At 56.5% G+C, this 22,660-nt stretch overlaps 6 protein-coding genes across 6 annotated transcripts; all 6 read right to left on the bottom strand.

Annotated features, from left to right (window-relative positions):
• Window positions 1-1,037: 1,037 nt before the first annotated feature.
• Window positions 1,038-2,531, bottom strand: LOC134549435 (inositol 1,4,5-trisphosphate receptor-interacting protein-like 1). The gene has a single exon (XM_063394981.1). It carries the CDS (start codon window positions 2,529-2,531, stop codon window positions 1,038-1,040), a length of 1,494 nt encoding a protein of 497 aa, XP_063251051.1.
• A 2,180-nt stretch (window positions 2,532-4,711) lies between these two features.
• On the bottom strand, window positions 4,712-6,286 carry LOC134549408 (inositol 1,4,5-trisphosphate receptor-interacting protein-like 1). Its single transcript, XM_063394955.1, has one exon. It carries the CDS (start codon window positions 6,284-6,286, stop codon window positions 4,712-4,714), a length of 1,575 nt encoding a protein of 524 aa, XP_063251025.1.
• Window positions 6,287-8,466: 2,180 nt separating this feature from the next.
• On the bottom strand, window positions 8,467-10,041 carry LOC134549409 (inositol 1,4,5-trisphosphate receptor-interacting protein-like 1). The gene has a single exon (XM_063394956.1). The coding sequence runs from the start codon at window positions 10,039-10,041 to the stop codon at window positions 8,467-8,469; it is 1,575 nt and encodes a 524-aa protein (XP_063251026.1).
• A 2,180-nt stretch (window positions 10,042-12,221) lies between these two features.
• Window positions 12,222-13,796, bottom strand: LOC134549436 (inositol 1,4,5-trisphosphate receptor-interacting protein-like 1). The gene has a single exon (XM_063394983.1). It carries the CDS (start codon window positions 13,794-13,796, stop codon window positions 12,222-12,224), a length of 1,575 nt encoding a protein of 524 aa, XP_063251053.1.
• Window positions 13,797-15,976: 2,180 nt separating this feature from the next.
• On the bottom strand, window positions 15,977-17,551 carry LOC134549404 (inositol 1,4,5-trisphosphate receptor-interacting protein-like 1). The gene has a single exon (XM_063394950.1). The coding sequence runs from the start codon at window positions 17,549-17,551 to the stop codon at window positions 15,977-15,979; it is 1,575 nt and encodes a 524-aa protein (XP_063251020.1).
• Window positions 17,552-19,731: 2,180 nt separating this feature from the next.
• LOC134549405 (inositol 1,4,5-trisphosphate receptor-interacting protein-like 1) lies at window positions 19,732-21,306 on the bottom strand. Its single transcript, XM_063394951.1, has one exon. It carries the CDS (start codon window positions 21,304-21,306, stop codon window positions 19,732-19,734), a length of 1,575 nt encoding a protein of 524 aa, XP_063251021.1.
• Between the last annotated feature and the right edge of the window lie 1,354 nt (window positions 21,307-22,660).

Here is a 22,660-nt window from a genome sequence, read left to right as displayed (position 1 = left end):
CCTATGAATATTGATCTTGATAGTTAAGGATACTTTAGCTGTTTTGACCACCATGACTTCTGGTTGAATTCAAGAGGCCAAAGGAATAGCCCCGCTTCAATGCACCATGCAAGTTACTGATGGGCACAATCCCCATTTGAGTCACTTTGTCATTTTTTCAGGAAGTTGCCCTGGATGGCCATTCTTTAAGAAATGGTGGGTTAAATAAAAAGGACACATTTCAGGCAATTTGAGAAACTGCTCTCATTTTATTAATTTTTCCAACACAGATATCCAAATATTACTGGAAAACAGACAAGCAACCACAGTGGGGTCCTTGAATTCCCTCAACTAAGGGTAACTTTGCACAACAGTTATACACTAACAGCACTAAAGGGCCTCCTCCGGAAGACATAAACAAGTCTCATGAAAACTTGGACTACCTATTCTCCTAAAGTGCATCTACAAGGACCTCCATCCTTACAAAACCATTAAAGCTACAGCTCACTACAGCATAACTACATTAAGTCCCTAACAGCCTAGGCTTCCGTCTTTGAGGTGATCTAAGAACCCTCTCCTTACAAAACCATTCAGACTACAGATCACTACTCTACTAACTACACTAACTACATGACTCTACTAACTACACTAAATACCAAACAGGCTGGATTTCTGTCTTTGAGGCGATCCAAGCAACCTCCATCAGATTCACTCTCTTCTGTGAGGATGTGCAAGTGGAGCTACTTTCTGCCTCACAGGCTTAGGCAACATCACTGTTGTAACGGGAAGGTGAAGGGCATGGCAACTCCGAGACGTGTCCGCACAAGGAATCCATGTGCTGCAGCGTCTTCCTTCCGCACGGGCAGGAAAGCAGCTTCAGGATTGCCAGGGACAAAAGCAGGACTTATGCAGCGTTCACGTGGCTGCCATAGGCTGTGAGCCCCGCCAGCAGAGCTCTGTACAGCAGGGAACTCCTCTCAGTGGCTGGAGAGCAGCACCCAGAGGCGATAGCGCAGCTGACCATAGGCGTGCACGGCCTCTCTGTGGGCGGCCGGATCTCAGGCCAGGTGCTCAAAGAGGTTGAGCGGCTCAAGGCCTCGCATTGCCGGCGGCACGCTGATCTCGGCAGGAAGCCTCTTGCTGCCCAGCACAAAGGGCTCCAGGCGTTTCAGCTGCAGGCAGCGGCCCAGGTATGCCATGATGGCCCAGAGCTGCCGTGCAAATTCACTGCTGCGCCACCGGGACAGCGGGACGGTGGTCAGCACGTGCATGACCACAGTCTTCCAGACAGAGCTGGAGAAACCTGTGCCCCTGAGGAGGCAGGTGAAGACCTGCAGGCATTTCAGGGCCAAGCGCTCACACGGCACCTGCCTGGCAATGTGCCGGAAGAATTTCACCTCGGCCACAGCGCACGTCTCGGGCCACGCTGTGCTTGGGTTGAAGTCGGCCCCGGCGGGCCGGCTTCTCCCAAAGGTCCTGGAGACGCCTTCCTGGGCCTCTGTGGTCTGGCTGACCACAAAGATGTCGGAGTCCCCATGGCGCACCCCAAGGAACACCTCCAGCGTCAGGCTCTTCTGGCCTTGGCTCAGCCGCAATTGGCAGGAACGGCTGCAGGGCTGGATCGCCAAGTGCCAGGAGCCTGACTGAGGCACGTGCGGCCACGAGGATTTCACCAAGCCGTGGAACCAGCGGCAGGTTTTCTCCACGTCCAGGTAGGAGCCGGTGCACAGTGTCTTGAGGAGGCTGCGCTCAGGCTTGCGCTGCAGCTTCTTCTGCGAGTGGTGCAGCAAGCACAACAGCTCCTCGCCCTGCTGCTCCCTCTGGCACGTGCACACCAGCTCCACACGGACGCTGAAGCTCCTTGCTGCCATCTGCCCTGCACTGTTCAGCTCTAAGTAGAAGGTGTGCCCTGGCGGGGGGTTCAGGGGGACTAGCACACGGTACACCCCATCCCACTCACGGGGACTCCAACCCTCAAAAGCACTGCCCACCCCAATGGCTTCCTCAGGCACCGGGTAGAAAGTGTTGCTCACGCTGTCCACAAAGACACGCCTCAAGCTCTCCATCAGCTCAGCTATCACTGAGCAACCTCTCTCCAGCTCCTCCACAGCCCAGTCTATGCGATCCACTGAAAGGATGCCTTGCTTATTTCCACCATCTCGCCTGTCTGCTCTGTCTTCCATTCCACCACTGCCGCTTTCTTCCTTGCCACCATCACTGCCTTCTTTTCCACTGGCTGCCACGTCACCTTGACCGTCTACTTTTCTATCCTCGTTCTTGCTTCTCTCCACATTTACACTGCCCTGTTCTTCATCCTTGTTTCTAGCCTTGCCATCCTCTTTTAACACTGCCTTCTTTTCTTCCTCGATTGCAGCAAAGCCACTATGGTCCCCTTCCTTCCCACCATCCCTGCTGTCTTCCTGCCCACTCCAATCACGGCCTCTCTGTTCACTGGCATCGCTGCTTTCCTGCACCTTCACATCTGTGTATTCTTCCTCTCCATCTACACCGTCTTCACCTTCATTTATGTCATCACTGTTGCCAGCCTTCATATTCTCACCACCGGTTGTTTCTTTGTTTCCATCCTCTTCTTCCTCCTTTCCAGCATCCTGGTCTTGCTCCACCTGCACATCAGTGCCTTCAATGCTGTTGTCACCCTCTTCTTCAATTGCAGCCACAGGACTGCTGTCGCTCTCATCTCCACTGCTGCTGTTGTCTGCCTCCATAGACAGATCAATGTTTTTCTTGCCTTCCGTTGAATCAACGCTTCCTTCTTCCTCTTCCTTTCCTCTCTCATCTCCTAAGCTCTTGCAGGAGCTCTGGTCCTTGCTGCTGCTGCTGGCTTCCCAGCTCCTTCTCCTGCAGCTAAACCACAGGATCAAGAGGAGCAGGACTCCAGCAAGAGCGCAGAACGGCCACTGCTGCAGAGCACCAAAGAGCGCGGCTCCCCAGCCCAGCTCCTGCTGCTCCGGGGGCCCCTGCTCCAGCTCCTGCAGCAGCCGAGCCATCTCGCGCTCCAGCAGCTCCCGACGCTCCTGCATGCGCCGGTGCGTGGCCTCATCCAGCCCACCGCCAGCAGGCTGCGGGTACTGCATCAGGCTGTGCACCAGCACGAAGAGCAAGGCCAACAACGCCATGGTCTGCAGGGGGACACACGCAAGGGGTTCAGTGGGGCCGCAATGGAGACAGACACTGGGGGCCAGGAGCCGCAGCGAGGGAGCGGCGGCAAGGACAGGGCCCCGGGCAGCTGGCAGGCGGCAAGGCCTGCACCGCTGCCCCCGCAGGCCCCGGGGCCTGAGCAAGGCGCTGCCGCCAAGGGGCTGGGCCCTGCACGCAGGGGCAGAACACACGCCCCGGCTGCTGCCCCCTCTGCCCCAGCCCTCCTCCTGCCCCGTCTCCTCACTGCGTGTGCACTCACCGCTTGCCCAAGCTCTCCTGGGGCAGCAGCACCGGCTGGGGCCTTTTACAGCTGCCCCCATTGTGACACGGCGCCTGTGCTGTCACAGAGCCCAGAGCGCATCACAGGCCACCCCCGCCCGCCGTCCCCAGCCCAGCTCGGGGAGCCCATCATGGCCCTGGGCACCCAAAGCCTCAACAGACACCAAGTGCAGACTTATGCCTTGGGAACCCGGGAACCCCAGAGCTTCCCTTTACAAAGGAGGCTCAATTGCACCCCCCACAACCCTTGTCAAATCTAAATATGGGAGATATGACCCATGGATGTTCCCAGTGTAAGGGTGCAGGCTTTTATTTATCATTGAAGGCAGAACGTTTTCCCCATGAATATTGATCTTGATAGTTAAGGATACTTTAGCTGTTTTGACCACCATGACTTCTGGTTGAATTCAAGAGGCCAAAGGAATAGCCCCGCTTCAATGCACCATGCAAGTTACTGATGGGCACAATCCCCATTTGAGTCACTTTGTCATTTTTTCAGGAAGTTGCCCTGGATGGCCATTCTTTAAGAAATGGTGGGTTAAATAAAAAGGACACATTTCAGGCAATTTGAGAAACTGCTCTCATTTTATTAATTTTTCCAACACAGATATCCAAATATTACTGGAAAACAGACAAGCAACCACAGTGGGGTCCTTGAATTCCCTCAACTAAGGGTAACTTTGCACAACAGTTATACACTAACAGCACTAAAGGGCCTCCTCCGGAAGACATAAACAAGTCTCATGAAAACTTGGACTACCTATTCTCCTAAAGTGCATCTACAAGGACCTCCATCCTTACAAAACCATTAAAGCTACAGCTCACTACAGCATAACTACATTAAGTCCCTAACAGCCTAGGCTTCCGTCTTTGAGGTGATCTAAGAACCCTCTCCTTACAAAACCATTCAGACTACAGATCACTACTCTACTAACTACACTAACTACATGACTCTACTAACTACACTAAATACCAAACAGGCTGGATTTCTGTCTTTGAGGCGATCCAAGCAACCTCCATCAGATTCACTCTCTTCTGTGAGGATGTGCAAGTGGAGCTACTTTCTGCCTCACAGGCTTAGGCAACATCACTGTTGTAACGGGAAGGTGAAGGGCATGGCAACTCCGAGACGTGTCCGCACAAGGAATCCATGTGCTGCAGCGTCTTCCTTCCGCACGGGCAGGAAAGCAGCTTCAGGATTGCCAGGGACAAAAGCAGGACTTATGCAGCGTTCACGTGGCTGCCATAGGCTGTGAGCCCCGCCAGCAGAGCTCTGTACAGCAGGCAACTCCTCTCAGTGGCTGGAGAGCAGCACCCAGAGGCGATAGCGCAGCTGACCATAGGCGTGCACGGCCTCTCTGTGGGCGGCCGGATCTCGGGCCAGGTGCTCAAAGAGGTTGAGCGGCTCAAGGCCTCGCATTGCCGGCGGCACGCTGATCTCTGCAGGAAGCCTCTTGCTGCCCAGCACAAAGGGCTCCAGGCGTTTCAGCTGCAGGCAGCGGCCCAGGTATGCCATGATGGCCCAGAGCTGCCGTGCAAATTCACTGCTGCGCCACCGGGACAGCGGGACGGTGGTCAGCACGTGCATGACCACAGTCTTCCAGACAGAGCTGGAGAAACCTGTGCCCCTGAGGAGGCAGGTGAAGACCTGCAGGCATTTCAGGGCCAAGCGCTCACACGGCACCTGCCTGGCAATGTGCCGGAAGAATTTCACCTCAGCCGCAGCGCACGTCTCGGGCCACGCTGTGCTTGGGATGAAGTCGGCCCCGGCGGGCCGGCTTCTCCCAAAGGTCCTGGAGACGCCTTCCTGGGCCTCTGCGGTCTGGCTGACCACAAAGATGTCGGAGTCCCCATGGCGCACCCCAAGGAACACCTCCAGCGTCAGGCTCTTCTGGCCTTGGCTCAGCCGCAATTGGCAGGAACGGCTGCAGGGCTGGATCGCCAAGTGCCAGGAGCCTGACTGAGGCACGTGCGGCCACGAGGATTTCACCAAGCCGTGGAACCAGCGGCAGGTTTTCTCCACGTCCAGGTAGGAGCCGGTGCACAGTGTCTTGAGGAGGCTGCGCTCAGGCTTGCGCTGCAGCTTCTTCTGCGAGTGGTGCAGCAAGCACAACAGCTCCTCGCCCTGCTGCTCCCTCTGGCACGTGCACACCAGCTCCACACGGACGCTGAAGCTCCTTGCTGCCATCTGCCCTGCACTGTTCAGCTCTAAGTAGAAGGTGTGCCCTGGCGGGGGGTTCAGGGGGACTAGCACACGGTACACCCCATCCCACTCACGGGGACTCCAACCCTCAAAAGCACTGCCCACCCCAATGGCTTCCTCAGGCACCGGGTAGAAAGTCTTGCTCACGCTGTCCACAAAGACACGCCTCAAGCTCTCCATCAGCTCAGCTATCACTGAGCAACCTCTCTCCAGCTCCTCCACAGCCCAGTCTATGCGATCCACTGAAAGGATGCCTTGCTTATTTCCACCATCTCGCCTGTCTGCTCTGTCTTCCATTCCACCACTGCCGCTTTCTTCCTTGCCACCATCACTGCCTTCTTTTCCACTGGCTGCCACGTCACCTTGACCGTCTACTTTTCTATCCTCGTTCTTGCTTCTCTCCACATTTACACTGCCCTGTTCTTCATCCTTGTTTCTAGCCTTGCCATCCTCTTTTAACACTGCCTTCTTTTCTTCCTCAATTGCAGCAAAGCCACTATGGTCCCCTTCCTTCCCACCATCCCTGCTGTCTTCCTGCCCACTCCAATCACGGCCTCTCTGTTCACTGGCATCGCTGCTTTCCTGCACCTTCACATCTGTGTATTCTTCCTCTCCATCTACACCGTCTTCACCTTCATTTACGTCATCACTGTTGCCAGCCTTCATATTCTCACCACCGGTTGTTTCTTTGTTTCCATCCTCTTCTTCCTCCTTTCCAGCATCCTGGTCTTGCTCCACCTGCACATCAGTGCCTTCAATGCTGTTGTCACCCTCTTCTTCAATTGCAGCCACAGGACTGCTGTCGCTCTCATCTCCACTGCTGTTGTTGTCTGCCTCCATAGACAGATCAATGTTTTTCTTGCCTTCCGTTGAATCAACGCTTCCTTCTTCCTCTTCCTTTCCTCTCTCATCTCCTAAGCTCTTGCAGGAGCTCTGGTCCTTGCTGCTGCTGCTGGCTTCCCAGCTCCTTCTCCTGCAGCTAAACCACAGGATCAAGAGGAGCAGGACTCCAGCAAGAGCGCAGAACGGCCACTGCTGCAGAGCACCAAAGAGCACGGCTCCCCAGCCCAGCTCCTGCTGCTCCGGGGGCCCCTGCTCCAGCTCCTGCAGCAGCCGAGCCATCTCGCGCTCCAGCAGCTCCCGACGCTCCTGCATGCGCCGGTGCGTGGCCTCATCCAGCCCACCGCCAGCAGGCTGCGGGTACTGCATCAGGCTGTGCACCAGCACGAAGAGCAAGGCCAACAACGCCATGGTCTGCAGGGGGACACACGCAAGGGGTTCAGTGGGGCCGCAATGGAGACAGACACTGGGGGCCAGGAGCCGCAGCGAGGGAGCGGCGGCAAGGACAGGGCCCCGGGCAGCTGGCAGGCGGCAAGGCCTGCACCGCTGCCCCCGCAGGCCCCGGGGCCTGAGCAAGGCGCTGCCGCCAAGGGGCTGGGCCCTGCACGCAGGGGCAGAACACACGCCCCGGCTGCTGCCCCCTCTGCCCCAGCCCTCCTCCTGCCCCGTCTCCTCACTGCGTGTGCACTCACCGCTTGCCCAAGCTCTCCTGGGGCAGCAGCACCGGCTGGGGCCTTTTACAGCTGCCCCCATTGTGACACGGCGCCTGTGCTGTCACAGAGCCCAGAGCGCATCACAGGCCACCCCCGCCCGCCGTCCCCAGCCCAGCTCGGGGAGCCCATCATGGCCCTGGGCACCCAAAGCCTCAACAGACACCAAGTGCAGACTTATGCCTTGGGAACCCGGGAACCCCAGAGCTTCCCTTGACAAAGGAGGCTCAATTGCACCCCCCACTACCCTTGTCAAATCTAAATTTGGGAGATATGACCCATGGATGTTCCCAGTGTAAGGGTGCAGGCTTTTATTTATCATTGAAGGCAGAACGTTTTCCCTATGAATATTGATCTTGATAGTTAAGGATACTTTAGCTGTTTTGACCACCATGACTTCTGGTTGAATTCAAGAGGCCAAAGGAATAGCCCCGCTTCAATGCACCATGCAAGTTACTGATGGGCACAATCCCCATTTGAGTCACTTTGTCATTTTTTCAGGAAGTTGCCCTGGATGGCCATTCTTTAAGAAATGGTGGGTTAAATAAAAAGGACACATTTCAGGCAATTTGAGAAACTGCTCTCATTTTATTAATTTTTCCAACACAGATATCCAAATATTACTGGAAAACAGACAAGCAACCACAGTGGGGTCCTTGAATTCCCTCAACTAAGGGTAACTTTGCACAACAGTTATACACTAACAGCACTAAAGGGCCTCCTCCGGCAGACATAAACAAGTCTCATGAAAACTTGGACTACCTATTCTCCTAAAGTGCATCTACAAGGACCTCCATCCTTACAAAACCATTAAAGCTACAGCTCACTACAGCATAACTACATTAAGTCCCTAACAGCCTAGGCTTCCGTCTTTGAGGTGATCTAAGAACCCTCTCCTTACAAAACCATTCAGACTACAGATCACTACTCTACTAACTACACTAACTACATGACTCTACTAACTACACTAAATACCAAACAGGCTGGATTTCTGTCTTTGAGGCGATCCAAGCAACCTCCATCAGATTCACTCTCTTCTGTGAGGATGTGCAAGTGGAGCTACTTTCTGCCTCACAGGCTTAGGCAACATCACTGTTGTAACGGGAAGGTGAAGGGCATGGCAACTCCGAGACGTGTCCGCACAAGGAATCCATGTGCTGCAGCGTCTTCCTTCCGCACGGGCAGGAAAGCAGCTTCAGGATTGCCAGGGACAAAAGCAGGACTTATGCAGCGTTCACGTGGCTGCCATAGGCTGTGAGCCCCGCCAGCAGAGCTCTGTACAGCAGGCAACTCCTCTCAGTGGCTGGAGAGCAGCACCCAGAGGCGATAGCGCAGCTGACCATAGGCGTGCACGGCCTCTCTGTGGGCGGCCGGATCTCGGGCCAGGTGCTCAAAGAGGTTGAGCGGCTCAAGGCCTCGCATTGCCGGCGGCACGCTGATCTCGGCAGGAAGCCTCTTGCTGCCCAGCACAAAGGGCTCCAGGCGTTTCAGCTGCAGGCAGCGGCCCAGGTATGCCATGATGGCCCAGAGCTGCCGTGCAAATTCACTGCTGCGCCACCGGGACAGCGGGACGGTGGTCAGCACGTGCATGACCACAGTCTTCCAGACAGAGCTGGAGAAACCTGTGCCCCTGAGGAGGCAGGTGAAGACCTGCAGGCATTTCAGGGCCAAGCGCTCACACGGCACCTGCCTGGCAATGTGCCGGAAGAATTTCACCTCAGCCGCAGCGCACGTCTCGGGCCACGCTGTGCTTGGGATGAAGTCGGCCCCGGCGGGCCGGCTTCTCCCAAAGGTCCTGGAGACGCCTTCCTGGGCCTCTGCGGTCTGGCTGACCACAAAGATGTCGGAGTCCCCATGGCGCACCCCAAGGAACACCTCCAGCGTCAGGCTCTTCTGGCCTTGGCTCAGCCGCAATTGGCAGGAACGGCTGCAGGGCTGGATCGCCAAGTGCCAGGAGCCTGACTGAGGCACGTGCGGCCACGAGGATTTCACCAAGCCGTGGAACCAGCGGCAGGTTTTCTCCACGTCCAGGTAGGAGCCGGTGCACAGTGTCTTGAGGAGGCTGCGCTCAGGCTTGCGCTGCAGCTTCTTCTGCGAGTGGTGCAGCAAGCACAACAGCTCCTCGCCCTGCTGCTCCCTCTGGCACGTGCACACCAGCTCCACACGGACGCTGAAGCTCCTTGCTGCCATCTGCCCTGCACTGTTCAGCTCTAAGTAGAAGGTGTGCCCTGGCGGGGGGTTCAGGGGGACTAGCACACGGTACACCCCATCCCACTCACGGGGACTCCAACCCTCAAAAGCACTGCCCACCCCAATGGCTTCCTCAGGCACCGGGTAGAAAGTCTTGCTCACGCTGTCCACAAAGACACGCCTCAAGCTCTCCATCAGCTCAGCTATCACTGAGCAACCTCTCTCCAGCTCCTCCACAGCCCAGTCTATGCGATCCACTGAAAGGATGCCTTGCTTATTTCCACCATCTCGCCTGTCTGCTCTGTCTTCCATTCCACCACTGCCGCTTTCTTCCTTGCCACCATCACTGCCTTCTTTTCCACTGGCTGCCACGTCACCTTGACCGTCTACTTTTCTATCCTCGTTCTTGCTTCTCTCCACATTTACACTGCCCTGTTCTTCATCCTTGTTTCTAGCCTTGCCATCCTCTTTTAACACTGCCTTCTTTTCTTCCTCAATTGCAGCAAAGCCACTATGGTCCCCTTCCTTCCCACCATCCCTGCTGTCTTCCTGCCCACTCCAATCACGGCCTCTCTGTTCACTGGCATCGCTGCTTTCCTGCACCTTCACATCTGTGTATTCTTCCTCTCCATCTACACCGTCTTCACCTTCATTTACGTCATCACTGTTGCCAGCCTTCATATTCTCACCACCGGTTGTTTCTTTGTTTCCATCCTCTTCTTCCTCCTTTCCAGCATCCTGGTCTTGCTCCACCTGCACATCAGTGCCTTCAATGCTGTTGTCACCCTCTTCTTCAATTGCAGCCACAGGACTGCTGTCGCTCTCATCTCCACTGCTGCTGTTGTCTGCCTCCATAGACAGATCAATGTTTTTCTTGCCTTCCGTTGAATCAACGCTTCCTTCTTCCTCTTCCTTTCCTCTCTCATCTCCTAAGCTCTTGCAGGAGCTCTGGTCCTTGCTGCTGCTGCTGGCTTCCCAGCTCCTTCTCCTGCAGCTAAACCACAGGATCAAGAGGAGCAGGACTCCAGCAAGAGCGCAGAACGGCCACTGCTGCAGAGCACCAAAGAGCGCGGCTCCCCAGCCCAGCTCCTGCTGCTCCGGGGGCCCCTGCTCCAGCTCCTGCAGCAGCCGAGCCATCTCGCGCTCCAGCAGCTCCCGACGCTCCTGCATGCGCCGGTGCGTGGCCTCATCCAGCCCACCGCCAGCAGGCTGCGGGTACTGCATCAGGCTGTGCACCAGCACGAAGAGCAAGGCCAACAACGCCATGGTCTGCAGGGGGACACACGCAAGGGGTTCAGTGGGGCCGCAATGGAGACAGACACTGGGGGCCAGGAGCCGCAGCGAGGGAGCGGCGGCAAGGACAGGGCCCCGGGCAGCTGGCAGGCGGCAAGGCCTGCACCGCTGCCCCCGCAGGCCCCGGGGCCTGAGCAAGGCGCTGCCGCCAAGGGGCTGGGCCCTGCACGCAGGGGCAGAACACACGCCCCGGCTGCTGCCCCCTCTGCCCCAGCCCTCCTCCTGCCCCGTCTCCTCACTGCGTGTGCACTCACCGCTTGCCCAAGCTCTCCTGGGGCAGCAGCACCGGCTGGGGCCTTTTACAGCTGCCCCCATTGTGACACGGCGCCTGTGCTGTCACAGAGCCCAGAGCGCATCACAGGCCACCCCCGCCCGCCGTCCCCAGCCCAGCTCGGGGAGCCCATCATGGCCCTGGGCACCCAAAGCCTCAACAGACACCAAGTGCAGACTTATGCCTTGGGAACCCGGGAACCCCAGAGCTTCCCTTGACAAAGGAGGCTCAATTGCACCCCCCACTACCCTTGTCAAATCTAAATTTGGGAGATATGACCCATGGATGTTCCCAGTGTAAGGGTGCAGGCTTTTATTTATCATTGAAGGCAGAACGTTTTCCCTATGAATATTGATCTTGATAGTTAAGGATACTTTAGCTGTTTTGACCACCATGACTTCTGGTTGAATTCAAGAGGCCAAAGGAATAGCCCCGCTTCAATGCACCATGCAAGTTACTGATGGGCACAATCCCCATTTGAGTCACTTTGTCATTTTTTCAGGAAGTTGCCCTGGATGGCCATTCTTTAAGAAATGGTGGGTTAAATAAAAAGGACACATTTCAGGCAATTTGAGAAACTGCTCTCATTTTATTAATTTTTCCAACACAGATATCCAAATATTACTGGAAAACAGACAAGCAACCACAGTGGGGTCCTTGAATTCCCTCAACTAAGGGTAACTTTGCACAACAGTTATACACTAACAGCACTAAAGGGCCTCCTCCGGCAGACATAAACAAGTCTCATGAAAACTTGGACTACCTATTCTCCTAAAGTGCATCTACAAGGACCTCCATCCTTACAAAACCATTAAAGCTACAGCTCACTACAGCATAACTACATTAAGTCCCTAACAGCCTAGGCTTCCGTCTTTGAGGTGATCTAAGAACCCTCTCCTTACAAAACCATTCAGACTACAGATCACTACTCTACTAACTACACTAACTACATGACTCTACTAACTACACTAAATACCAAACAGGCTGGATTTCTGTCTTTGAGGCGATCCAAGCAACCTCCATCAGATTCACTCTCTTCTGTGAGGATGTGCAAGTGGAGCTACTTTCTGCCTCACAGGCTTAGGCAACATCACTGTTGTAACGGGAAGGTGAAGGGCATGGCAACTCCGAGACGTGTCCGCACAAGGAATCCACGTGCTGCAGCGTCTTCCTTCCGCACGGGCAGGAAAGCAGCTTCAGGATTGCCAGGGACAAAAGCAGGACTTATGCAGCGTTCACGTGGCTGCCATAGGCTGTGAGCCCCGCCAGCAGAGCTCTGTACAGCAGGCAACTCCTCTCAGTGGCTGGAGAGCAGCACCCAGAGGCGATAGCGCAGCTGACCATAGGCGTGCACGGCCTCTCTGTGGGCGGCCGGATCTCGGGCCAGGTGCTCAAAGAGGTTGAGCGGCTCAAGGCCTCGCATTGCCGGTGGCACGCTGATCTCTGCAGGAAGCCTCTTGCTGCCCAGCACAAAGGGCTCCAGGCGTTTCAGCTGCAGGCAGCGGCCCAGGTATGCCATGATGGCCCAGAGCTGCCGTGCAAATTCACTGCTGCGCCACCGGGACAGCGGGACGGTGGTCAGCACGTGCATGACCACAGTCTTCCAGACAGAGCTGGAGAAACCTGTGCCCCTGAGGAGGCAGGTGAAGACCTGCAGGCATTTCAGGGCCAAGCGCTCACACGGCACCTGCCTGGCAATGTGCCGGAAGAATTTCACCTCGGCCACAGCGCACGTCTCGGGCCACGCTGTGCTTGGGATGAAGTCGGCCCCGGCGGGCCGGCTTCTCCCAAAGGTCCTGGAGACGCCTTCCTGGGCCTCTGCGGTCTGGCTGACCACAAAGATGTCGGAGTCCCCATGGCGCACCCCAAGGAACACCTCCAGCGTCAGGCTCTTCTGGCCTTGGCTCAGCCGCAATTGGCAGGAACGGCTGCAGGGCTGGATCGCCAAGTGCCAGGAGGCTGACTGAGGCACGTGCGGCCACGAGGATTTCACCAAGCCGTGGAACCAGCGGCAGGTTTTCTCCACGTCCAGGTAGGAGCCGGTGCACAGTGTCTTGAGGAGGCTGCGCTCAGGCTTGCGCTGCAGCTTCTTCTGCGAGTGGTGCAGCAAGCACAACAGCTCCTCGCCCTGCTGCTCCCTCTGGCACGTGCACACCAGCTCCACACGGACGCTGAAGCTCCTTGCTGCCATCTGCCCTGCACTGTTCAGCTCTAAGTAGAAGGTGTGCCCTGGCGGGGGGTTCAGGGGGACTAGCACACGGTACACCCCATCCCACTCACGGGGACTCCAACCCTCAAAAGCACTGCCCACCCCAATGGCTTCCTCAGGCACCGGGTAGAAAGTCTTGCTCACGCTGTCCACAAAGACACGCCTCAAGCTCTCCATCAGCTCAGCTATCACTGAGCAACCTCTCTCCAGCTCCTCCACAGCCCAGTCTATGCGATCCACTGAAAGGATGCCTTGCTTATTTCCACCATCTCGCCTGTCTGCTCTGTCTTCCATTCCACCACTGCCGCTTTCTTCCTTGCCACCATCACTGCCTTCTTTTCCACTGGCTGCCACGTCACCTTGACCGTCTACTTTTCTATCCTCGTTCTTGCTTCTCTCCACATTTACACTGCCCTGTTCTTCATCCTTGTTTCTAGCCTTGCCATCCTCTTTTAACACTGCCTTCTTTTCTTCCTCAATTGCAGCAAAGCCACTATGGTCCCCTTCCTTCCCACCATCCCTGCTGTCTTCCTGCCCACTCCAATCACGGCCTCTCTGTTCACTGGCATCGCTGCTTTCCTGCACCTTCACATCTGTGTATTCTTCCTCTCCATCTACACCGTCTTCACCTTCATTTACGTCATCACTGTTGCCAGCCTTCATATTCTCACCACCGGTTGTTTCTTTGTTTCCATCCTCTTCTTCCTCCTTTCCAGCATCCTGGTCTTGCTCCACCTGCACATCAGTGCCTTCAATGCTGTTGTCACCCTCTTCTTCAATTGCAGCCACAGGACTGCTGTCGCTCTCATCTCCACTGCTGCTGTTGTCTGCCTCCATAGACAGATCAATGTTTTTCTTGCCTTCCGTTGAATCAACGCTTCCTTCTTCCTCTTCCTTTCCTCTCTCATCTCCTAAGCTCTTGCAGGAGCTCTGGTCCTTGCTGCTGCTGCTGGCTTCCCAGCTCCTTCTCCTGCAGCTAAACCACAGGATCAAGAGGAGCAGGACTCCAGCAAGAGCGCAGAACGGCCACTGCTGCAGAGCACCAAAGAGCGCGGCTCCCCAGCCCAGCTCCTGCTGCTCCGGGGGCCCCTGCTCCAGCTCCTGCAGCAGCCGAGCCATCTCGCGCTCCAGCAGCTCCCGACGCTCCTGCATGCGCCGGTGCGTGGCCTCATCCAGCCCACCGCCAGCAGGCTGCGGGTACTGCATCAGGCTGTGCACCAGCACGAAGAGCAAGGCCAACAACGCCATGGTCTGCAGGGGGACACACGCAAGGGGTTCAGTGGGGCCGCAATGGAGACAGACACTGGGGGCCAGGAGCCGCAGCGAGGGAGCGGCGGCAAGGACAGGGCCCCGGGCAGCTGGCAGGCGGCAAGGCCTGCACCGCTGCCCCCGCAGGCCCCGGGGCCTGAGCAAGGCGCTGCCGCCAAGGGGCTGGGCCCTGCACGCAGGGGCAGAACACACGCCCCGGCTGCTGCCCCCTCTGCCCCAGCCCTCCTCCTGCCCCGTCTCCTCACTGCGTGTGCACTCACCGCTTGCCCAAGCTCTCCTGGGGCAGCAGCACCGGCTGGGGCCTTTTACAGCTGCCCCCATTGTGACACGGCGCCTGTGCTGTCACAGAGCCCAGAGCGCATCACAGGCCACCCCCGCCCGCCGTCCCCAGCCCAGCTCGGGGAGCCCATCATGGCCCTGGGCACCCAAAGCCTCAACAGACACCAAGTGCAGACTTATGCCTTGGGAACCCGGGAACCCCAGAGCTTCCCTTGACAAAGGAGGCTCAATTGCACCCCCCACTACCCTTGTCAAATCTAAATTTGGGAGATATGACCCATGGATGTTCCCAGTGTAAGGGTGCAGGCTTTTATTTATCATTGAAGGCAGAACGTTTTCCCTATGAATATTGATCTTGATAGTTAAGGATACTTTAGCTGTTTTGACCACCATGACTTCTGGTTGAATTCAAGAGGCCAAAGGAATAGCCCCGCTTCAATGCACCATGCAAGTTACTGATGGGCACAATCCCCATTTGAGTCACTTTGTCATTTTTTCAGGAAGTTGCCCTGGATGGCCATTCTTTAAGAAATGGTGGGTTAAATAAAAAGGACACATTTCAGGCAATTTGAGAAACTGCTCTCATTTTATTAATTTTTCCAACACAGATATCCAAATATTACTGGAAAACAGACAAGCAACCACAGTGGGGTCCTTGAATTCCCTCAACTAAGGGTAACTTTGCACAACAGTTATACACTAACAGCACTAAAGGGCCTCCTCCGGCAGACATAAACAAGTCTCATGAAAACTTGGACTACCTATTCTCCTAAAGTGCATCTACAAGGACCTCCACCCTTACAAAACCATTAAAGCTACAGCTCACTACAGCATAACTACATTAAGTCCCTAACAGCCTAGGCTTCCGTCTTTGAGGTGATCTAAGAACCCTCTCCTTACAAAACCATTCAGACTACAGATCACTACTCTACTAACTACACTAACTACATGACTCTACTAACTACACTAAATACCAAACAGGCTGGATTTCTGTCTTTGAGGCGATCCAAGCAACCTCCATCAGATTCACTCTCTTCTGTGAGGATGTGCAAGTGGAGCTACTTTCTGCCTCACAGGCTTAGGCAACATCACTGTTGTAACGGGAAGGTGAAGGGCATGGCAACTCCGAGACGTGTCCGCACAAGGAATCCACGTGCTGCAGCGTCTTCCTTCCGCACGGGCAGGAAAGCAGCTTCAGGATTGCCAGGGACAAAAGCAGGACTTATGCAGCGTTCACGTGGCTGCCATAGGCTGTGAGCCCCGCCAGCAGAGCTCTGTACAGCAGGCAACTCCTCTCAGTGGCTGGAGAGCAGCACCCAGAGGCGATAGCGCAGCTGACCATAGGCGTGCACGGCCTCTCTGTGGGCGGCCGGATCTCGGGCCAGGTGCTCAAAGAGGTTGAGCGGCTCAAGGCCTCGCATTGCCGGCGGCACGCTGATCTCGGCAGGAAGCCTCTTGCTGCCCAGCACAAAGGGCTCCAGGCGTTTCAGCTGCAGGCAGCGGCCCAGGTATGCCATGATGGCCCAGAGCTGCCGTGCAAATTCACTGCTGCGCCACCGGGACAGCGGGACGGTGGTCAGCACGTGCATGACCACAGTCTTCCAGACAGAGCTGGAGAAACCTGTGCCCCTGAGGAGGCAGGTGAAGACCTGCAGGCATTTCAGGGCCAAGCGCTCACACGGCACCTGCCTGGCAATGTGCCGGAAGAATTTCACCTCGGCCACAGCGCACGTCTCGGGCCACGCTGTGCTTGGGATGAAGTCGGCCCCGGCGGGCCGGCTTCTCCCAAAGGTCCTGGAGACGCCTTCCTGGGCCTCTGCGGTCTGGCTGACCACAAAGATGTCGGAGTCCCCATGGCGCACCCCAAGGAACACCTCCAGCGTCAGGCTCTTCTGGCCTTGGCTCAGCCGCAATTGGCAGGAACGGCTGCAGGGCTGGATCGCCAAGTGCCAGGAGCCTGACTGAGGCACGTGCGGCCACGAGGATTTCACCAAGCCGTGGAACCAGCGGCAGGTTTTCTCCACGTCCAGGTAGGAGCCGGTGCACAGTGTCTTGAGGAGGCTGCGCTCAGGCTTGCGCTGCAGCTTCTTCTGCGAGTGGTGCAGCAAGCACAACAGCTCCTCGCCCTGCTGCTCCCTCTGGCACGTGCACACCAGCTCCACACGGACGCTGAAGCTCCTTGCTGCCATCTGCCCTGCACTGTTCAGCTCTAAGTAGAAGGTGTGCCCTGGCGGGGGGTTCAGGGGGACTAGCACACGGTACACCCCATCCCACTCACGGGGACTCCAACCCTCAAAAGCACTGCCCACCCCAATGGCTTCCTCAGGCACCGGGTAGAAAGTCTTGCTCACGCTGTCCACAAAGACACGCCTCAAGCTCTCCATCAGCTCAGCTATCACTGAGCAACCTCTCTCCAGCTCCTCCACAGCCCAGTCTATGCGATCCACTGAAAGGATGCCTTGCTTATTTCCACCATCTCGCCTGTCTGCTCTGTCTTCCATTCCACCACTGCCGCTTTCTTCCTTGCCACCATCACTGCCTTCTTTTCCACTGGCTGCCACGTCACCTTGACCGTCTACTTTTCTATCCTCGTTCTTGCTTCTCTCCACATTTACACTGCCCTGTTCTTCATCCTTGTTTCTAGCCTTGCCATCCTCTTTTAACACTGCCTTCTTTTCTTCCTCAATTGCAGCAAAGCCACTATGGTCCCCTTCCTTCCCACCATCCCTGCTGTCTTCCTGCCCACTCCAATCACGGCCTCTCTGTTCACTGGCATCGCTGCTTTCCTGCACCTTCACATCTGTGTATTCTTCCTCTCCATCTACACCGTCTTCACCTTCATTTACGTCATCACTGTTGCCAGCCTTCATATTCTCACCACCGGTTGTTTCTTTGTTTCCATCCTCTTCTTCCTCCTTTCCAGCATCCTGGTCTTGCTCCACCTGCACATCAGTGCCTTCAATGCTGTTGTCACCCTCTTCTTCAATTGCAGCCACAGGACTGCTGTCGCTCTCATCTCCACTGCTGCTGTTGTCTGCCTCCATAGACAGATCAATGTTTTTCTTGCCTTCCGTTGAATCAACGCTTCCTTCTTCCTCTTCCTTTCCTCTCTCATCTCCTAAGCTCTTGCAGGAGCTCTGGTCCTTGCTGCTGCTGCTGGCTTCCCAGCTCCTTCTCCTGCAGCTAAACCACAGGATCAAGAGGAGCAGGACTCCAGCAAGAGCGCAGAACGGCCACTGCTGCAGAGCACCAAAGAGCGCGGCTCCCCAGCCCAGCTCCTGCTGCTCCGGGGGCCCCTGCTCCAGCTCCTGCAGCAGCCGAGCCATCTCGCGCTCCAGCAGCTCCCGACGCTCCTGCATGCGCCGGTGCGTGGCCTCATCCAGCCCACCGCCAGCAGGCTGCGGGTACTGCATCAGGCTGTGCACCAGCACGAAGAGCAAGGCCAACAACGCCATGGTCTGCAGGGGGACACACGCAAGGGGTTCAGTGGGGCCGCAATGGAGACAGACACTGGGGGCCAGGAGCCGCAGCGAGGGAGCGGCGGCAAGGACAGGGCCCCGGGCAGCTGGCAGGCGGCAAGGCCTGCACCGCTGCCCCCGCAGGCCCCGGGGCCTGAGCAAGGCGCTGCCGCCAAGGGGCTGGGCCCTGCACGCAGGGGCAGAACACACGCCCCGGCTGCTGCCCCCTCTGCCCCAGCCCTCCTCCTGCCCCGTCTCCTCACTGCGTGTGCACTCACCGCTTGCCCAAGCTCTCCTGGGGCAGCAGCACCGGCTGGGGCCTTTTACAGCTGCCCCCATTGTGACACGGCGCCTGTGCTGTCACAGAGCCCAGAGCGCATCACAGGCCACCCCCGCCCGCCGTCCCCAGCCCAGCTCGGGGAGCCCATCATGGCCCTGGGCACCCAAAGCCTCAACAGACACCAAGTGCAGACTTATGCCTTGGGAACCCGGGAACCCCAGAGCTTCCCTTGACAAAGGAGGCTCAATTGCACCCCCCACTACCCTTGTCAAATCTAAATTTGGGAGATATGACCCATGGATGTTCCCAGTGTAAGGGTGCAGGCTTTTATTTATCATTGAAGGCAGAACGTTTTCCCTATGAATATTGATCTTGATAGTTAAGGATACTTTAGCTGTTTTGACCACCATGACTTCTGGTTGAATTCAAGAGGCCAAAGGAATAGCCCCGCTTCAATGCACCATGCAAGTTACTGATGGGCACAATCCCCATTTGAGTCACTTTGTCATTTTTTCAGGAAGTTGCCCTGGATGGCCATTCTTTAAGAAATGGTGGGTTAAATAAAAAGGACACATTTCAGGCAATTTGAGAAACTGCTCTCATTTTATTAATTTTTCCAACACAGATATCCAAATATTACTGGAAAACAGACAAGCAACCACAGTGGGGTCCTTGAATTCCCTCAACTAAGGGTAACTTTGCACAACAGTTATACACTAACAGCACTAAAGGGCCTCCTCCGGAAGACATAAACAAGTCTCATGAAAACTTGGACTACCTATTCTCCTAAAGTGCATCTACAAGGACCTCCATCCTTACAAAACCATTAAAGCTACAGCTCACTACAGCATAACTACATTAAGTCCCTAACAGCCTAGGCTTCCGTCTTTGAGGTGATCTAAGAACCCTCTCCTTACAAAACCATTCAGACTACAGATCACTACTCTACTAACTACACTAACTACATGACTCTACTAACTACACTAAATACCAAACAGGCTGGATTTCTGTCTTTGAGGCGATCCAAGCAACCTCCATCAGATTCACTCTCTTCTGTGAGGATGTGCAAGTGGAGCTACTTTCTGCCTCACAGGCTTAGGCAACATCACTGTTGTAACGGGAAGGTGAAGGGCATGGCAACTCCGAGACGTGTCCGCACAAGGAATCCATGTGCTGCAGCGTCTTCCTTCCGCACGGGCAGGAAAGCAGCTTCAGGATTGCCAGGGACAAAAGCAGGACTTATGCAGCGTTCACGTGGCTGCCATAGGCTGTGAGCCCCGCCAGCAGAGCTCTGTACAGCAGGCAACTCCTCTCAGTGGCTGGAGAGCAGCACCCAGAGGCGATAGCGCAGCTGACCATAGGCGTGCACGGCCTCTCTGTGGGCGGCCGGATCTCGGGCCAGGTGCTCAAAGAGGTTGAGCGGCTCAAGGCCTCGCATTGCCGGCGGCACGCTGATCTCGGCAGGAAGCCTCTTGCTGCCCAGCACAAAGGGCTCCAGGCGTTTCAGCTGCAGGCAGCGGCCCAGGTATGCCATGATGGCCCAGAGCTGCCGTGCAAATTCACTGCTGCGCCACCGGGACAGCGGGACGGTGGTCAGCACGTGCATGACCACAGTCTTCCAGACAGAGCTGGAGAAACCTGTGCCCCTGAGGAGGCAGGTGAAGACCTGCAGGCATTTCAGGGCCAAGCGCTCACACGGCACCTGCCTGGCAATGTGCCGGAAGAATTTCACCTCAGCCGCAGCGCACGTCTCGGGCCACGCTGTGCTTGGGATGAAGTCGGCCCCGGCGGGCCGGCTTCTCCCAAAGGTCCTGGAGACGCCTTCCTGGGCCTCTGCGGTCTGGCTGACCACAAAGATGTCGGAGTCCCCATGGCGCACCCCAAGGAACACCTCCAGCGTCAGGCTCTTCTGGCCTTGGCTCAGCCGCAATTGGCAGGAACGGCTGCAGGGCTGGATCGCCAAGTGCCAGGAGCCTGACTGAGGCACGTGCGGCCACGAGGATTTCACCAAGCCGTGGAACCAGCGGCAGGTTTTCTCCACGTCCAGGTAGGAGCCGGTGCACAGTGTCTTGAGGAGGCTGCGCTCAGGCTTGCGCTGCAGCTTCTTCTGCGAGTGGTGCAGCAAGCACAACAGCTCCTCGCCCTGCTGCTCCCTCTGGCACGTGCACACCAGCTCCACACGGACGCTGAAGCTCCTTGCTGCCATCTGCCCTGCACTGTTCAGCTCTAAGTAGAAGGTGTGCCCTGGCGGGGGGTTCAGGGGGACTAGCACACGGTACACCCCATCCCACTCACGGGGACTCCAACCCTCAAAAGCACTGCCCACCCCAATGGCTTCCTCAGGCACCGGGTAGAAAGTCTTGCTCACGCTGTCCACAAAGACACGCCTCAAGCTCTCCATCAGCTCAGCTATCACTGAGCAACCTCTCTCCAGCTCCTCCACAGCCCAGTCTATGCGATCCACTGAAAGGATGCCTTGCTTATTTCCACCATCTCGCCTGTCTGCTCTGTCTTCCATTCCACCACTGCCGCTTTCTTCCTTGCCACCATCACTGCCTTCTTTTCCACTGGCTGCCACGTCACCTTGACCGTCTACTTTTCTATCCTCGTTCTTGCTTCTCTCCACATTTACACTGCCCTGTTCTTCATCCTTGTTTCTAGCCTTGCCATCCTCTTTTAACACTGCCTTCTTTTCTTCCTCAATTGCAGCAAAGCCACTATGGTCCCCTTCCTTCCCACCATCCCTGCTGTCTTCCTGCCCACTCCAATCACGGCCTCTCTGTTCACTGGCATCGCTGCTTTCCTGCACCTTCACATCTGTGTATTCTTCCTCTCCATCTACACCGTCTTCACCTTCATTTACGTCATCACTGTTGCCAGCCTTCATATTCTCACCACCGGTTGTTTCTTTGTTTCCATCCTCTTCTTCCTCCTTTCCAGCATCCTGGTCTTGCTCCACCTGCACATCAGTGCCTTCAATGCTGTTGTCACCCTCTTCTTCAATTGCAGCCACAGGACTGCTGTCGCTCTCATCTCCACTGCTGCTGTTGTCTGCCTCCATAGACAGATCAATGTTTTTCTTGCCTTCCGTTGAATCAACGCTTCCTTCTTCCTCTTCCTTTCCTCTCTCATCTCCTAAGCTCTTGCAGGAGCTCTGGTCCTTGCTGCTGCTGCTGGCTTCCCAGCTCCTTCTCCTGCAGCTAAACCACAGGATCAAGAGGAGCAGGACTCCAGCAAGAGCGCAGAACGGCCACTGCTGCAGAGCACCAAAGAGCACGGCTCCCCAGCCCAGCTCCTGCTGCTCCGGGGGCCCCTGCTCCAGCTCCTGCAGCAGCCGAGCCATCTCGCGCTCCAGCAGCTCCCGACGCTCCTGCATGCGCCGGTGCGTGGCCTCATCCAGCCCACCGCCAGCAGGCTGCGGGTACTGCATCAGGCTGTGCACCAGCACGAAGAGCAAGGCCAACAACGCCATGGTCTGCAGGGGGACACACGCAAGGGGTTCAGTGGGGCCGCAATGGAGACAGACACTGGGGGCCAGGAGCCGCAGCGAGGGAGCGGCGGCAAGGACAGGGCCCCGGGCAGCTGGCAGGCGGCAAGGCCTGCACCGCTGCCCCCGCAGGCCCCGGGGCCTGAGCAAGGCGCTGCCGCCAAGGGGCTGGGCCCTGCACGCAGGGGCAGAACACACGCCCCGGCTGCTGCCCCCTCTGCCCCAGCCCTCCTCCTGCCCCGTCTCCTCACTGCGTGTGCACTCACCGCTTGCCCAAGCTCTCCTGGGGCAGCAGCACCGGCTGGGGCCTTTTACAGCTGCCCCCATTGTGACACGGCGCCTGTGCTGTCACAGAGCCCAGAGCGCATCACAGGCCACCCCCGCCCGCCGTCCCCAGCCCAGCTCGGGGAGCCCATCATGGCCCTGGGCACCCAAAGCCTCAACAGACACCAAGTGCAGACTTATGCCTTGGGAACCCGGGAACCCCAGAGCTTCCCTTGACAAAGGAGGCTCAATTGCACCCCCCACTACCCTTGTCAAATCTAAATTTGGGAGATATGACCCATGGATGTTCCCAGTGTAAGGGTGCAGGCTTTTATTTATCATTGAAGGCAGAACGTTTTCCCTATGAATATTGATCTTGATAGTTAAGGATACTTTAGCTGTTTTGACCACCATGACTTCTGGTTGAATTCAAGAGGCCAAAGGAATAGCCCCGCTTCAATGCACCATGCAAGTTACTGATGGGCACAAT

This window comes from Prinia subflava, chromosome 4 (assembly GCF_021018805.1).
Source record: "Prinia subflava isolate CZ2003 ecotype Zambia chromosome 4, Cam_Psub_1.2, whole genome shotgun sequence".
Taxonomy (NCBI): domain Eukaryota; kingdom Metazoa; phylum Chordata; class Aves; order Passeriformes; family Cisticolidae; genus Prinia; species Prinia subflava.
The sequence above is the reverse complement of the archived record's forward strand: the minus strand, read 5'-3'. Positions and strand labels throughout refer to the sequence as shown.

Coding starts and splice junctions, on each gene's coding strand:
- LOC134549435 (XM_063394981.1), bottom strand. CDS start 2,531: ATGAAGGCTGGCAACAGTGATGACATAAATGAAGGTGAAGACGGTGTA.
- LOC134549409 (XM_063394956.1), bottom strand. CDS start 10,041: ATGAAGGCTGGCAACAGTGATGACGTAAATGAAGGTGAAGACGGTGTA.
- LOC134549408 (XM_063394955.1), bottom strand. CDS start 6,286: ATGAAGGCTGGCAACAGTGATGACGTAAATGAAGGTGAAGACGGTGTA.
- LOC134549436 (XM_063394983.1), bottom strand. CDS start 13,796: ATGAAGGCTGGCAACAGTGATGACGTAAATGAAGGTGAAGACGGTGTA.
- LOC134549405 (XM_063394951.1), bottom strand. CDS start 21,306: ATGAAGGCTGGCAACAGTGATGACGTAAATGAAGGTGAAGACGGTGTA.
- LOC134549404 (XM_063394950.1), bottom strand. CDS start 17,551: ATGAAGGCTGGCAACAGTGATGACGTAAATGAAGGTGAAGACGGTGTA.